Source organism: Lactuca virosa, chromosome 7 (assembly GCF_052849685.1).
Source record: "Lactuca virosa cultivar CGN04683 chromosome 7, Lactuca_virosa_CGN04683_v6, whole genome shotgun sequence".
Taxonomy (NCBI): Eukaryota; Viridiplantae; Streptophyta; class Magnoliopsida; order Asterales; family Asteraceae; genus Lactuca; species Lactuca virosa.
The window spans coordinates 219506265-219519773 of record NC_136432.1 but is presented as its reverse complement, the minus strand read 5'-3'; the positions used below and the strand labels follow the sequence as shown (position 1 = coordinate 219519773).

The 13509-nt window shown below is 36.8% G+C and overlaps 2 protein-coding genes and 1 non-coding gene across 3 annotated transcripts; 1 reads left to right on the top strand and 2 right to left on the bottom strand.

Annotated features, from left to right (window-relative positions):
- Window positions 1–1391: 1391 nt before the first annotated feature.
- LOC145127557 (uncharacterized) lies at window positions 1392–6912 on the bottom strand. The gene is made up of 8 exons (XM_079062735.1): window positions 6733–6912; window positions 5551–5617; window positions 3996–4980; window positions 3724–3817; window positions 3281–3630; window positions 2355–2689; window positions 1755–1890; window positions 1392–1428 (listed from the first exon to the last, which is right to left on the bottom strand). Exons 1-8 carry the CDS (start codon window positions 6910–6912, stop codon window positions 1392–1394), a joined length of 2184 nt encoding a protein of 727 aa, XP_078918861.1.
- Window positions 6913–9796: 2884 nt separating this feature from the next.
- LOC145128069 (small nucleolar RNA R71) lies at window positions 9797–9903 on the bottom strand. Its single transcript, XR_013716671.1, has one exon. It is a non-coding gene; the product is annotated as a small nucleolar RNA R71 (small nucleolar RNA).
- A 1128-nt stretch (window positions 9904–11031) lies between these two features.
- On the top strand, window positions 11032–11511 carry LOC145127556 (uncharacterized). The gene has a single exon (XM_079062734.1). The coding sequence runs from the start codon at window positions 11032–11034 to the stop codon at window positions 11509–11511; it is 480 nt and encodes a 159-aa protein (XP_078918860.1).
- The last annotated feature ends 1998 nt before the right edge of the window (window positions 11512–13509 follow it).

Genomic DNA, 13509 nt, shown 5'->3' with positions numbered 1-13509 from the left:
ATGCGTTAGGGTGTAAGGGTTATGGAAATATGTCATATCGGTTATGGTTAAAGGGTTATGGCATTAAGTCATACGGGTTATGACGTTAAATCATATCGGTTAGGGTTAAAGTATTATATCATTAAGCCATATAAATTAGGGTTAAAGCGTTATGTCATTAAAGGGTTAGGGTTAAAGGGAAATGAAATTAAGTAACATATTATGGTTTTAAGTCATATAGATTAAGTTTAAAGGGTTACTCCATTAAGTTATATAGGTTAGAATTAGAGGGTTATGGTATTAAGTCATATGGGTTTGGGTTAAAGGGTTATCGAATTAAGTCATATGCGCTAAGGTTAATGGGTTATTAAGTCCTATGAGTTAAGGTTACAGGGTTATGGAATCGAGTCGGATGGGTTCGGGTTAAAGGGTTATGGCATTATCATATGGCTTAGGGTTAAATGGTTAAGGCATTAAGTCATTTGAGTTAGGGTGAAAGGATTATGGCATTAAGTCAAACGAGTTATGGTTAAATGGTTATGACATTAAGTCATATGGGATAGGGTGTAAGGCTCATGACATTACGTCATATGGGTTATAATTAAAGGCTTATGGCGTTATGTCATATGTGTTAGGGTGTAAGGGTTATGGAAATAATTCATATGTGTTAGGGTTTCAGTTATGGCTTCAAGTCATATGCTTAGGGTTAAAGGGTTAAAGAGAAGGCATTAAAGGGTTATGGCATTAGGACATTTGGGTAAGGGTTTAGTGATTATGGCATTAGCTTATATGAGTTAGGGTTTAAGAATTTTGGCATTAAGTCAAATGGGTTAGGGTTATAGCATTAAGTCATATGGGTTATGGTTAAAGGGTTATAGTAGTAAGTCACATAGGTTAATGTGTAAGGGTTGTGGCATTGGCTCATATAGGTTAGGGGTTTTATTTTTTTTGAAAGAGCCAAAGACTCACCAAACTTTATTTAGAAAAATAAAAGAATACAAAGTAACAATACAATCAAGTCTCCAAACTAAAATAGACACACCAACCTATCCATAACCGACTTTTTAACCACTTTCTAAAAAAGAACAACACCCCATTCCTACACCAAGAAAAACTAAAATACCCAAAAGCAAACCAAACAAAATTCTTCCAATTCCAAATCACACTCCAAGGGCTTATTAAAGTTGGGAAAAAGGTAACTTCAACCCCTTGTTATCCCAAATCCACCTACGAACACCAAGAATAAAACAAGGGGTAAGCCCCTTAAAAAAACCCCCAACGCCCTAAGAGATAGATCAACAATATACCACCAAACCAAAAAACAGTCAACAGAACATCAACCGTATACTCATAGCTAAAAAAATGTCTTCTAAGCACCCAAGCATCCCAATCCTTATAGAAATCTTCAAAATTCACATGCCATCTCCACCTGCTAGCCATAACAACCACCTGCAGGAACAAAAAACTACAGATTATACATAATATCCCTGGGAAAGCACACCAATACTTCAGCCAAATGGCACATTAAAAAAGTTTCACACTAGACATGACATCAATCACATGTATATGAATTGAAGTTTGAGTAATCTCAGCAAAGATCATACCTAAACAACAATCCCTAAAGGTACACGTATCATTAATTAAAGGCAAGCCTTCAATTAAAATAAAAATTCCGTCAATTCCAAAATGAATAGATTTTCCTGCTGCAAACACCATCCAAAATCTCCAAACCCTCGAACTCATACTCAGCCACCAAAAATTACTCATGCCTTCACCAATTATGTCTTTTTTCCTTGTTGTCATCCTCATCTTTCTTTCTACTTCTTCCAAAAATACCCCAAATCGTACAAACATTCTCAAGCACCTGTTTGGATTGAACATTCACCCCCAAAATCTTCAACTTAATTTCATCTTCAATACAACAAATCATCGAATTACTATATCTACATGACAATTTAAGTAACCTGGTAAGTCTCTCTTGCCAAACATTAGCAATTGTGCTAGCTAAAACAAGCTTTTGAATAACTGTCTCAATAGATTTTCCTTTGATTAACAGATAGAACTTGGATATTAAATCATTCTAGTTGCTATATCTAATGTTAATCCCCATCTTTTCACAAAAATACCTCCAAATATGCATAGTATAATCACAGTTAAAAAATAAATGGACATGAGAGTCCTTTACCTTTAAAAAAAAGGACAAAGAAGCTACCCCATCACTTCCCAGTTTTTTACTCGATCTTGAGTCTTCAACATCCCCAATATGGCCATCCACAAAATAGAGGAATTCCTAGGGATACTATTGCTAAACCAAACAATACTATTCCAAGGAGCTTTAGTACTGAAATTATTAATATCCATCCACACTTGCTTACAAGAGAATGGCTGGCTGCATCCAGATTTATCCCTCCACACAATCTTATCCTCTTGATCAGCATCACTACAGAACATCAGACCATCCTCCATCCCTAGAAAAATAGAAATCCAATCATTCGGCCAAACAAGATTATCATTCACAATAATATCAGCAACAGACGGCATATCTTTGTATCCTTTTCTAATCCATTCCCTCCTTGGAATCATCATACTAATAATACCAATGGGATGCCACCAATCATGCCATAAAGAAATTTTAGCCCCATCACCAATACTCGACATAATATGAGGTCTAAGTCTTTTGCGCACTTCAAGAAATCTTCTCCATGTCCAACTAAGGTTATTTTTGAACATAATGTCCCAAATATTTATGTCCCTTATATAATTCAGTTGAACCCATCTAACCCAAATAGAATTTTTATTATTGACAATATTCCAAACATGTTTGGCCAATAAAGCATCATTCAACTTTATAAGATCTTTCCATCCCAAACCACCATAATCTTTTGAACTATACACATTTTTCCAATTGACTTTCGCCTTTCACTTGACCACCTTCCCATTACACCATAAATAACTTCTGCAACTTTTCTCAATCTCCTTATTCGTAGCCACTAAAAATTTAAACACTAAAGCCCAATACACATGCATTGAACTCAAAACAAAATTAATGAGCTGCAGTGTTCCAGCGAATGACAAATTCATACACTTCCAACTTAAGATCCTCATCTTAATTTTATCAATCAAATATTTACAGTCTCTTCAAAACAACTTGGTAACAGAAAGAGGCACCCCAAGATATTTGAAGGGAAACTTACCAACTTTAAAAGGTACAATACCTAAAATTATCGTCCTTATACTTGACTTAACACAACTGAAGAATATCTGACTTTTAGCCATACTCGCATTCAACGTAGACATATACCTAAAAACATCAAGAGAATCTTTGATCACTCTAGCAGTCTTGCTATTACCATGAAAAAATAGCAAAAGATCATCAGCATAGCATAAGTAGGTGATTTTTTGAGTACTGAATTTACTGTGATATTTAAAATGCGGGAAATCTTCAATTTTCCTTTTGAGAATAAGATTAAAAACCTCCATAACAATCGTAAAGACATAAGGGGACAATGGGTCACCCTGTCTCAGTCCCCTTTTACCTTCGAAAAACCCATGTTCTTCACCATTAATACTCAACATAAACCATGGGGTAGACACACAAGTCATGATCCAATGGATCATGATTGGTTCAAATCCAAATCCAAAAAGACCTTGCTTAAGAAAATTCGAATTAAATGTGTCATAAACCTTTTAGATATCAATTTTTAAAGCACATTTTGGAGCTCCTATCTTTCTTTTATAACCCACCAAGAAATCCTGCACAAGAACAATATTGTCCAAAATTGACCTTCCAGGAATAAATGCCGACTGATTAATATCCACAATATCACCCAAACTTCCTCTAATTCAATTCACTATAACCTTACTAATGCATTTATAAATTTGATTACAACAGGCTATAGACGAAAATCTGTAACCTTTATAGGACATTTGACCTTAGGCACCAACACTATTCTCGTGTTATTAATACACTTCAAGAGTTCCCTAGTCGAGAAAAATTCTATGACCGCTTTACACACCTCAGAACACAAAATACTCCAGGCAGACTTGAATTTTTTGAAGAAAACCCTTCTGGCTTGTGGGCACGATTCTCATCTATATCAAACATAGCAAGCTTGATTTCATCATCAGTCACAACTTTAATAATCTCAGTCGCAACCCTAACATCCAACTTCTTACAAAAGAAACCACTTTCAAAATTAATAGCACCAATATGAAAATCAGTTCCCAAAAAGTTCCTAAAGTGATCAACAAATATACCAATCATAGCTTTCCCATGAATCCATCTACCCTCCTCATCAAGAACCATGGAGATACGATGTCTATTCAATTGACTTTTGACCATCTTATGAAAAAAGCTGGAATTTTTATCACCCTCCTTCAACCAATTAATTTTCGATCTTTGAATAAGTAATTTCTCCTCATCCTCACAAGCTTCATTAAATTCAAAAAGAACTTTAGCATGTTCTTCCATAAGGGTACCATTTAATGGATCCTTATCAACATCAATTTGCTTAGCATCCAAATCCCTCCTCAAATCTTGTATCCTTTTCCCAAAATCATTATGGCAATTGTACAGCTTATGACAAGGTTTCTTCAATAGCTTCAACTTTTGAGTAACTCTGTACATGAAATAACCATCAATATTAGAATCCCACACCTCTTTCACCATAGGCAAAAACTCATCCTTCCCAGTTAAATAATTGACAAATTTAAAAGGAGAGACCCATCTAGATTTACGCATGGGAATAGAAAGAACAGTAGGGCTGTGATCAGAAATCCGATAAGGTTTGAAAATCACATGCGCCATAGGGAAATCCACCAGGAACTTGAAATCATCCATAACACGATCCAACTTCTTAAGAATTCCATTCAACCCAGAAGGAGACTTAGTCCAAGTAAAATGAAGCCATGTACAATTAATATCCTCCACTTCAATTTCATTAACATAGTCAAGAAAATCAGCAACATCCTCAGGAATTTTCGAAGAACTCACTGAACATTCTGAAGGTTTTATTGCAACATTAGAATCACCCAAAAGGGCCCAAGCATAATTGTTAACAGCAGATTTATGTTTCACCAAATTATCCCAAAGTTTTTTTCACCAAACTATCCCAAAGTTTTCTTCTATGAATATATTGCGAACCAGCATGTATAAAATAAAAATACATCTCATAGTTAGACTCAAGAAATCTAACATAGTAATGGATGACTTGATTAGTTTTAGATAACACCATCACATCAAATATATTAGGGTTCCAACCAATTATGAACTTCGTACCAGACTTGCAAGAAAAACTATTCCAAACCCATTCCCAGTTCCCATAAATCTTGGAACACACTTTCTTCAATCTCATATTAATAACATGAGTCTCCAAAATCGTACACAACCCAAGTTGATTACTTCTACTAACCTCTAACACCTCCTTTGGCTTAATGGATTTATTCAAACCCCTAATATTCCAAACACAAAAATTCATCATTGGAAATTGTTTGAATTTTTTGCATTTTCCCCCTCAAATGCCTGAGATGTCATAACTCCTTTCTTATTCATCACCATATTACTAGGATTACCAATCTGCTTATCAGTATCTTGTTTTATATCAAAACAGTTGGGCACTACATCTACATCATCAATACCCTTCATAGAGTCCAATGTAGACTTTAGATCTCCAGTAAGAATACCAAAATTCCTAGTGTCTCCCTGTTTCAGATCTCTAGTAACTAAGACTTTGAGGCTGGGACTTAGACTTTGAGGTCGCCCTACAGATTACTAATACAACCACAACTAAGACAATTCGAAAAAAAATTCAACAACCGGAGATGACCCCGACATGAAAATTGGAAGATTAAACAATTGTGCGAAAGTCGTGAACTTGAACAATCTGGCTGAAAACTACATTCTCGCACGAAGTCCTTTGGCTACAATATATCCATTCTCCCACACTTGGAATATACCAATCATCTGAATGCAGTACAACCGAAAACAAGCTCCCTCTCGAACCAAATGAAGCACTACTTATTCATTCCATATGGAAATAACCGAAATGGAGAAGATTTCCCTGAGTCTAAGAGACCCAAACAATGCAACCCACCGAGGATCTCAGAATACTACCAACACAAAAAAATACACATGACAACTTCCATCCAGAAGGAAACTTCCAAAAGAAAAACCCAATTCATAAATTTAGGAAATCAATAAAAATAAATGGAAAACATAACCACAACTAACATGGTCGCCACACCTGGATCCTCTGCAACAAACTGGTAGGCTCTTTCTTTAGCCCTAGGCACCTCAGTCCTCCCCTAGCGTCCGTCTAGCATGTTCCATGCTAATGGTGTGGGATCCTAGACTTCATCGAAAGTGAAAATTGGGTAATGAGCTCTGATGTGGCCCTCCTAATCGCAATGGAAAGAAACCCGCATACTCTGTCTGCAATCCCTGCCGAAATGCCCCTCCTTTCCATACATGAGACATGAAAAAGATCGACATATCTCATCATGAAATCTCCCACACCTAACACACCTGAAACTCCCTTTCTCTATCAGTCCTGATCTCGAGTCAGTGGACTTAAAGCACTTGTCCGACGGCTGCAACTACACCGAAGTTATCCTATCCTCCTTCATCTGGATCTCCAACTCAATCTGCCTTCTCCTGGCGTTTGACTACAACTCGGTCAAGGTCTGATACGGATGAGTCAACACAAACTCTTGAATCTCCGTCTTAATCATACTCAAGTATCACGACATTTGCACCTGCTCTGAATCGGCATACTCTGGGCAAAAAAGAACTCTCTTTGTAAACATATTGGTGATCTGCATCACCGAATCAGTCGTCTGCTTGATCGACAGGTACTCCAGTGCCAGTTGCTCTCTCTCCACAAGTGGAACATACTCCACACAGAACATCTCTAGAAACTGATCCCATGTAACCATGGATTGCTTTGCATATGAAAGACTTTGGGTCACAAACTCCCACCAATCCTTCACGCTCTAGCAAAGAAGATTCAACAAAATTTTCACCTTCTGGTCCTCGGGACACGAACACATGTGGAAATATCCCTCTATGTCAAATATCCATCTCAAAATGATAATTGGGTCATTGTCATCTCTGAACTCTGGAGGCTTTGTAGTACTGAACTCCCGGTACTGCATCGTCTCGCCCCTCCGAAGTCCTGCAACGAAAAAGGTTGCAGTAGTTGCAGTAGTGGAAGCCCACGTGACGGTGGCATAGCGCCTGTCAAACACCTAAATCTTTACGGTCTTAACCAACCCAAACAGTTCTAGAATCTCCTCCCTGATCGCCGTGGCCACTTCGGTGGCAATGATCCCATGGATCTCCTCATCACTCGGACCCGTCCTATCGGTCCAACGAGCACTAGATCCTGAACCTCTGATAGCCACTATACTGAAATATATAATGGAATGTTCAAACATTAATACACACGATTCCCTCACCTATTAGTTCCTTAGTACTCTTCATATCCCTCCTAACTCTCATACACATCCTGTGCTTTCAGTAGTACGGGCCCAAAGTACCTTCCACATCTATCTTTAGTCGACTCATAATTCATCTCAAGGTACTAAGTCACTGCAATAGACTGACTACCCCTAGGTGTAATGACATCCACATGCTCCTAAGATCCGCAACTAACTTCCTAGGCACTCCTCCTAGGAATGTCCTCAATCACGCTTCTGCACCGCTGGTTGCCTTGTGCATGCTAGTTGTACATAATACGTGATCAGATAGTGATATTACCATATTTATACATATTTTTAGGCATTATTTTAATACTTTTAAGCTATAAAAATGACAAAAGCAGGAACGTTGGAGGTTAAAACTAGCATCAACATGGAAAAAGAAGAGAAGTCGTGCAAATTTGCATACCCACGACGTGGCGATCTAAAGGCGATGATGTGGCCATCTGTCCTGGCCTAAAAGCTTTTGATGACTTGCCGCATACGGGATTTAAAAGATGCCCACAATGTGGCACCTATTCACACGCCGTGGCGATCAGATTTTTGGAAACTGTATATTTTCGGACATTAGGTTGAATTCCAGAGGTTGGCTTGAGGATTAAGCTTAGGTTTACAACTGAAAAGCCTTAGAAATCCTCCAGAGGTGAAGATCTCGATTTAGTTATGGGTTAATCATTCATACTTATGTTTGGTGAAGATGAACTCGGATCTTATGTGTTGATTTCAATTTATGGATGTTTTATGTTGATTTTACTTGTGTTTGATAAACAAAACCCTAGCATGTGGAAGTTTTAGTTTTTATTGCTTATTAATCAAGTTCTGTGAGATAGATGATCATTCTAATTGCATGAATTTGTAACCTTTTTGTTTATGATCATTAAATAATTAGACCTACTGATTAATCATATCCTAGGGTTAAGTAATTAAAATCTAATAACTTTAACTATGTTAGAGAACATAATTAATGACAATTTATGCATGGTTGCTTGACTTGATCATAGGAATGTAACTCTTAGACCTATCTTTCATAGTCCAATTCGTGCTTATGATAATTTTGTGTTTAACCTATGCTTGATCATTGCATGGTAATCCATAAATTAGTACATCTAGGTATTTGATCATAATATCTACTAATTTAAATACTTGGTAATTAATATAATCCATCCACTAGAAATCAACTAAGAGGGTGAAATTGGAACTAAACGGAAGTACTCTTTAATCTCGAAGTAAAAATCGTTTCTTTGCTTGTTAGTTAAATAAGTGATAGTAATTTGAATTAAGTTCTTCTGATCATGCAAAATAAGTAAAACCCCCAATTTAAAGTTTGTTTTCTTAGTTTAATTAGAAGTAGTTATTTTCTAATTTGAAATTCCTTTCCCTGAGTTCGACACCCAAATTACCCAAGCTATTCTATAATCTGAATAAGTACACTTCCTATAGGTGCATAAGTAGTTAAGTAGTTAGGTTTATAAATTTAAAAGTTGATAGATATATTTTTGCACCTCAAGTTTTTGGCGCTGTTGCTGGGGCACGACTTATTTTAGTTAAAAATAATTGCTTTTAGTTAATCGGTGCTTTTTGTGGAGTAAAATCCGCAAAAAGTTATTTTTCTGCATTAAATTGATTTTTTTGACTGTTCAGCAGCCACGGCATGGGCACTTTGGGCCACGTCATGGTCACTATGTAACCAATCTAGTTATTTAGTATTAGTTCGTTTTTATATTTTTGTTATGTTTTTGTTTCAGTAATTTATGACCAGAGGATCACAACTTCCTATCATACCACCACTCGAAGATCCAAAATCCACTTTCCACAAGAAAAAGGGATAAAAAGGTTGTAGAATCAAGTAGTAGTTTTCAAACAGACAAGAGCTTCGAAAGTTTCGAAAAAACTCCTAACGATAAAGGCATTGGGCATGGACCAGAAACCAAGGAAGATTCGAAAGATGACATAAAAATCAAGGGAAAAGAAAACGCGGACATCACCAGAATGACTATGGAAGATTACAAGAAGCGGATTCGTTATGATAATGGACTAGGCGTTGTACCACCAGAAATTCCGTCTACAACAAACATTGAGATCAAGGGACATATTCTCTCGATGCTCAAATGCATTCCATTTTCTGGAAAGCACTATGAAGACGCTTTCAATCACATTGATGAGGTGCCAGACATAGCTAATTACTTCCATGTGCCAAATGTTTTAAGAGATGCGGTACTACTCAGAATGCTTCCAGGGGATGCAATTATGGTTGAAGTCAATTGAACCGGAAACAATTAGAACATGGACCAACCTTCGTGAAGCTTTCATTGACCAATTTAGCCCTCCATCAAAGATAGCTAAACTCAAGAAAAAAATAGCTAACTTCCCACAAGAAAGTGGGGATTCCTTGTATGAAGCTTGTGAAAGATACAAGGGATTGTTAAGACATTGCATATAACACAATTTAAACGTTCAACAAGAGGTTTCTATTTTCTATGATGGGGTAAATGTGACCACAAGGCAACTTCTTGATTTTCAAGGACCGATGCCAAAGAAGGAACCGACACTAATTAAGGATTTAATCGAAGAATTCGCGAAACACTCGCAAAAGTACCACAACCCTTGTGATGATACTACTAGAAGCATAGGAAGTAAGGATGGTGAAAACGAGAGCATAACGGCGGTGTTGGAAAAACTAGAGAATATGGATCAAAGAATGATAAAGATGGATCAATACATACATGCCATACATGTGGGTGGTGAGAATTCCAATGGGCCACATTCGACGAAGGATTGTGGCTTGGACAAGAATGGTAATCGGAAAGCTTAAGTGTGTTACTCAAGTGATGACAAATATGATGAGGATTGGAGGAAACCGAAGAAGGAGTGGCTGCCTTACGATGAATACAAGAAGCAAAAGGACGAGAAGTATTGGAAATCCGGTCGAGGCTTCTATCAAAAGGAGCAACATATTTCCGATAAAAATCTGATTTGAATCGATGCTTTCATGCTTTGCAAGCATGATGCAACTAACGATATGATAAGTAACCAACAAGCGGCGATATCGAGCAATGAAACTGAATTGGGTCAATTGACCAAGCTTGTAAATGTGGGTTACCTCCTAAGAATGTCGATCCAAAACCACAACCTCACGTTATGGTTATATACTGAGAAAGAGGAAGATTCTGAGCTATTTTTGAGGTACGATACAAATACCAAACAATCTAATCCACATCCGGAAGCTAAGAGCATGAACCAGAAAAGGAAAGATCATTTGCCTAGTACCCACGACGTGGCGACCAAAAGGCAACACCATGGCCAGCAGAGGATGAAAAATCTTCATTTTTAAAACCGTACCAGCATCCTCTTCCTTTTCCTTCTCGAGCCTTCAAGAATCCATTAGAGCCAGAATAGGAGAAATTCATGGAAAAAGTCATATCCCTCTCAATGAATTCTCCATTTTTAAAATCCATGGCTAAAATTCCCAAATTCGCTAAGGATGTGATGACTAAGCCAAAAGCATTGGAAAAAGCATCTACTATTGTATGAAATGAGTTTTGTTATACTGCAATCATTGATGGATTGCCAACAAAGATGGGAGATCTTGGCCGATTAACTCTACCTTGTAAATTTGGCAATTCAACTTCAATAAATGCTTTAGCCGATTCGGGGGCTAGCATAAATCCCATGCCATATTTCTTTTACGAGAAGCTCAATATACCAAAACTAAAAAACACAAGGATGACACTTCGCATGGCAGATCACTCAATCACTCACCCACGTGGGATTGTTGAAGATTTGTTGGTGAAAGTTTGGAAATTTATTTTTCCGGTTGACTTTGTGGTTCTAGACATGAAAGAAGATGAAGACTTTCCCATAATTTTGGGAAGACCATTCTTGAGCACCGCGAGAACACTTGTTGACATCCATGATTCTATGCTTACACTTCGCATCGAAGATGAAGAAATAACTTTTAAAATGAATCAAAAAGTTATTCATGGAAAGCCAAGAGATGAGGTGTTATGGGTGAATCATTTGGAACAAGAAGGTCTCAACGAGTTAGATGAGATGTAGAAGTTAATGGAAGAGGAGTTGAAAGCTTGATATAAGCCTAAAATTAGAGAAGTAAAGTGTTCCAAGCCAAAGGCTTAAATTCCTATTACCTTTAAAGTATTCGAGTTCAATACTCCCAACGATCCAATTTGATGAAGCAAGTGATGAAGAAGAGATGAGTGAGGTGGAGATTGAACAAGAAAAAAAATGATCCAATAACTGGCAAAATAGAGGCAGACAAAGAGGAACATAAAGAAGATGAGAAGGGGAATAAAAAAGATACAAGGGAAGAACAATGGATTGAAACGCAAGCACGATGAAAGCGTCAATCAAAAGAAGAAGGAAAACTCGAAAAAGGCGTATATAAGGCTAGTCCAAGTTTACAAGAGAAAGTGGAAAGATGTAACACTCTGAATTTTGAAACAATTTTTTTCATTTTTGAAACCACATAAAACACAATCTCACATTTCTCAAAACCCAAAATGTATAAGTTGTTCATAACACAAGACATCAAAAATGTTTGAAAATATCCCAGAATCCTCAAAACATAATCTCGAGCTGGTGTGTAGAATCAAGCCTGCACCTTCCCGCGATCCTAAGAGGTACCTGAAACACATTTCACAAAACACTGTAAGCACAAAGCTTAGTGAGTTCCCCAGAATACCGCACACAATAATTAGCCTCTCATGGCTATATCTGAATAAGGTGTTGGATTAGTGTCTAAGTCCATAACTATAATTGGTATGTACTTGACCCGACTCGGCATGGTCCATTTGGGTTGCATGGCATCAGAACATTTGGATAGACCGTTTATGAGGAAAAGACATTTTGTGACATATTAATATATTATAAGTTCTAATATATTAATATGAAATCATGTTATTTAATTAGTATTGATCAAGAATTAAATTGGACTTAATTTAGTGATCAAAAAGAGACTAATTAAATACATGGGGATTGATTATGTAAATCATTCATTCTTATATATGTGGGCTTATGATCCAAGATTCCTTTATGTTGGGTTTAACCCATGTGGTGATCCATGGATACTCCATGGAGCTTAAAACCCATGGAGCATAAGGAATGGGTAAAGTCATGAGTTACATGGTGTAACCCTAATAGCCACACTATATAAGAACCCCTTTAGTTCAAGAAATTGGCACTAGTGATACATATTTTGAGGGCTAGCCGATTTGAACATGTATGTCTTCTTCTCATGGTTATTCCAAGAGTTCATGATGTTGTGTGAACCATTTGAGGTGTCACACTTGGGGCACTAGGCTCTCAAGCTTCATGGAGTCAAGCAACAACAACAAGGTATGTATTCTATCTATTTTATTATCCTAGTATCAATGTTTTGGTATGCTAGTTAGGATAATACCTTGGATAATCATATTTGCATGTATAATAGAGAAAACATAGATCCAAGGTATTTAGGGTTGCATGTACACTTAGGAGTGTTAGAATGCTCAAAACCCAACAGTGGTATCAGAGCCTAGGCTTGTTTTCAATTATACTTGATGCAAATTGCTGAAAAATGTTGGAAAAGTCGAATATCGGGCATTCTGGGCACTGGACTCGCCGAGTCCATGAAGAAAATCGTCCTACTCGGCGAGTAGGTTGATACACTCGACGAGTAGGAGCCCCAGACAGCATATTTTCGAGTTTTTTGGCTAGAAATGGACTAGAAACATTACCCTAAGATGTTTTTGAACTTATAAACTTGTTTTTGATGTGGTAATGTTCATACTAATCCAATTTCAAAGATAATTGTCAATAGATTCATGTTTTGTATTAGTTTAGTGATTAGGCTAATTACATGAAAAAGTTTGATTTGAATTATCTTGTTCTTATGAGTTGCTTAGATTAATAGAAAAGTTAATTGATTATGTGTTTTCAATCCATTTTAATCTAAGATTTGATTCTAAAATGTGTTTTTGTAACTTGTCCTCAAGTTATATGAAAAGTCAAATTTAAGTTTCATAAAACTCATAAAAGTTGGCAATGGTTACAAAAATG

Bases quoted from the DNA above. Each gene is read 5' to 3' on its own strand.
- LOC145127557 (XM_079062735.1), bottom strand. From the start codon at position 6,912: ATGGTTACATGGGATCAGTTTCTAGAGATGTTCTGTGTGGAGTATGTT. The intron at 3,818-3,995 runs GTGTGTAAAGCG...GAATTGAATTAG, and splicing joins GGAGTATTTTGTGTTCTGAG to AGGAAGTTTGGGTGATATTG. The intron at 1,429-1,754 runs GTGAAGGCATGA...TTGTTCCTGCAG, and splicing joins AAGGAAAAAAGACATAATTG to GTGGTTGTTATGGCTAGCAG.
- LOC145127556 (XM_079062734.1), top strand. From the start codon at position 11,032: ATGGGAGATCTTGGCCGATTAACTCTACCTTGTAAATTTGGCAATTCA.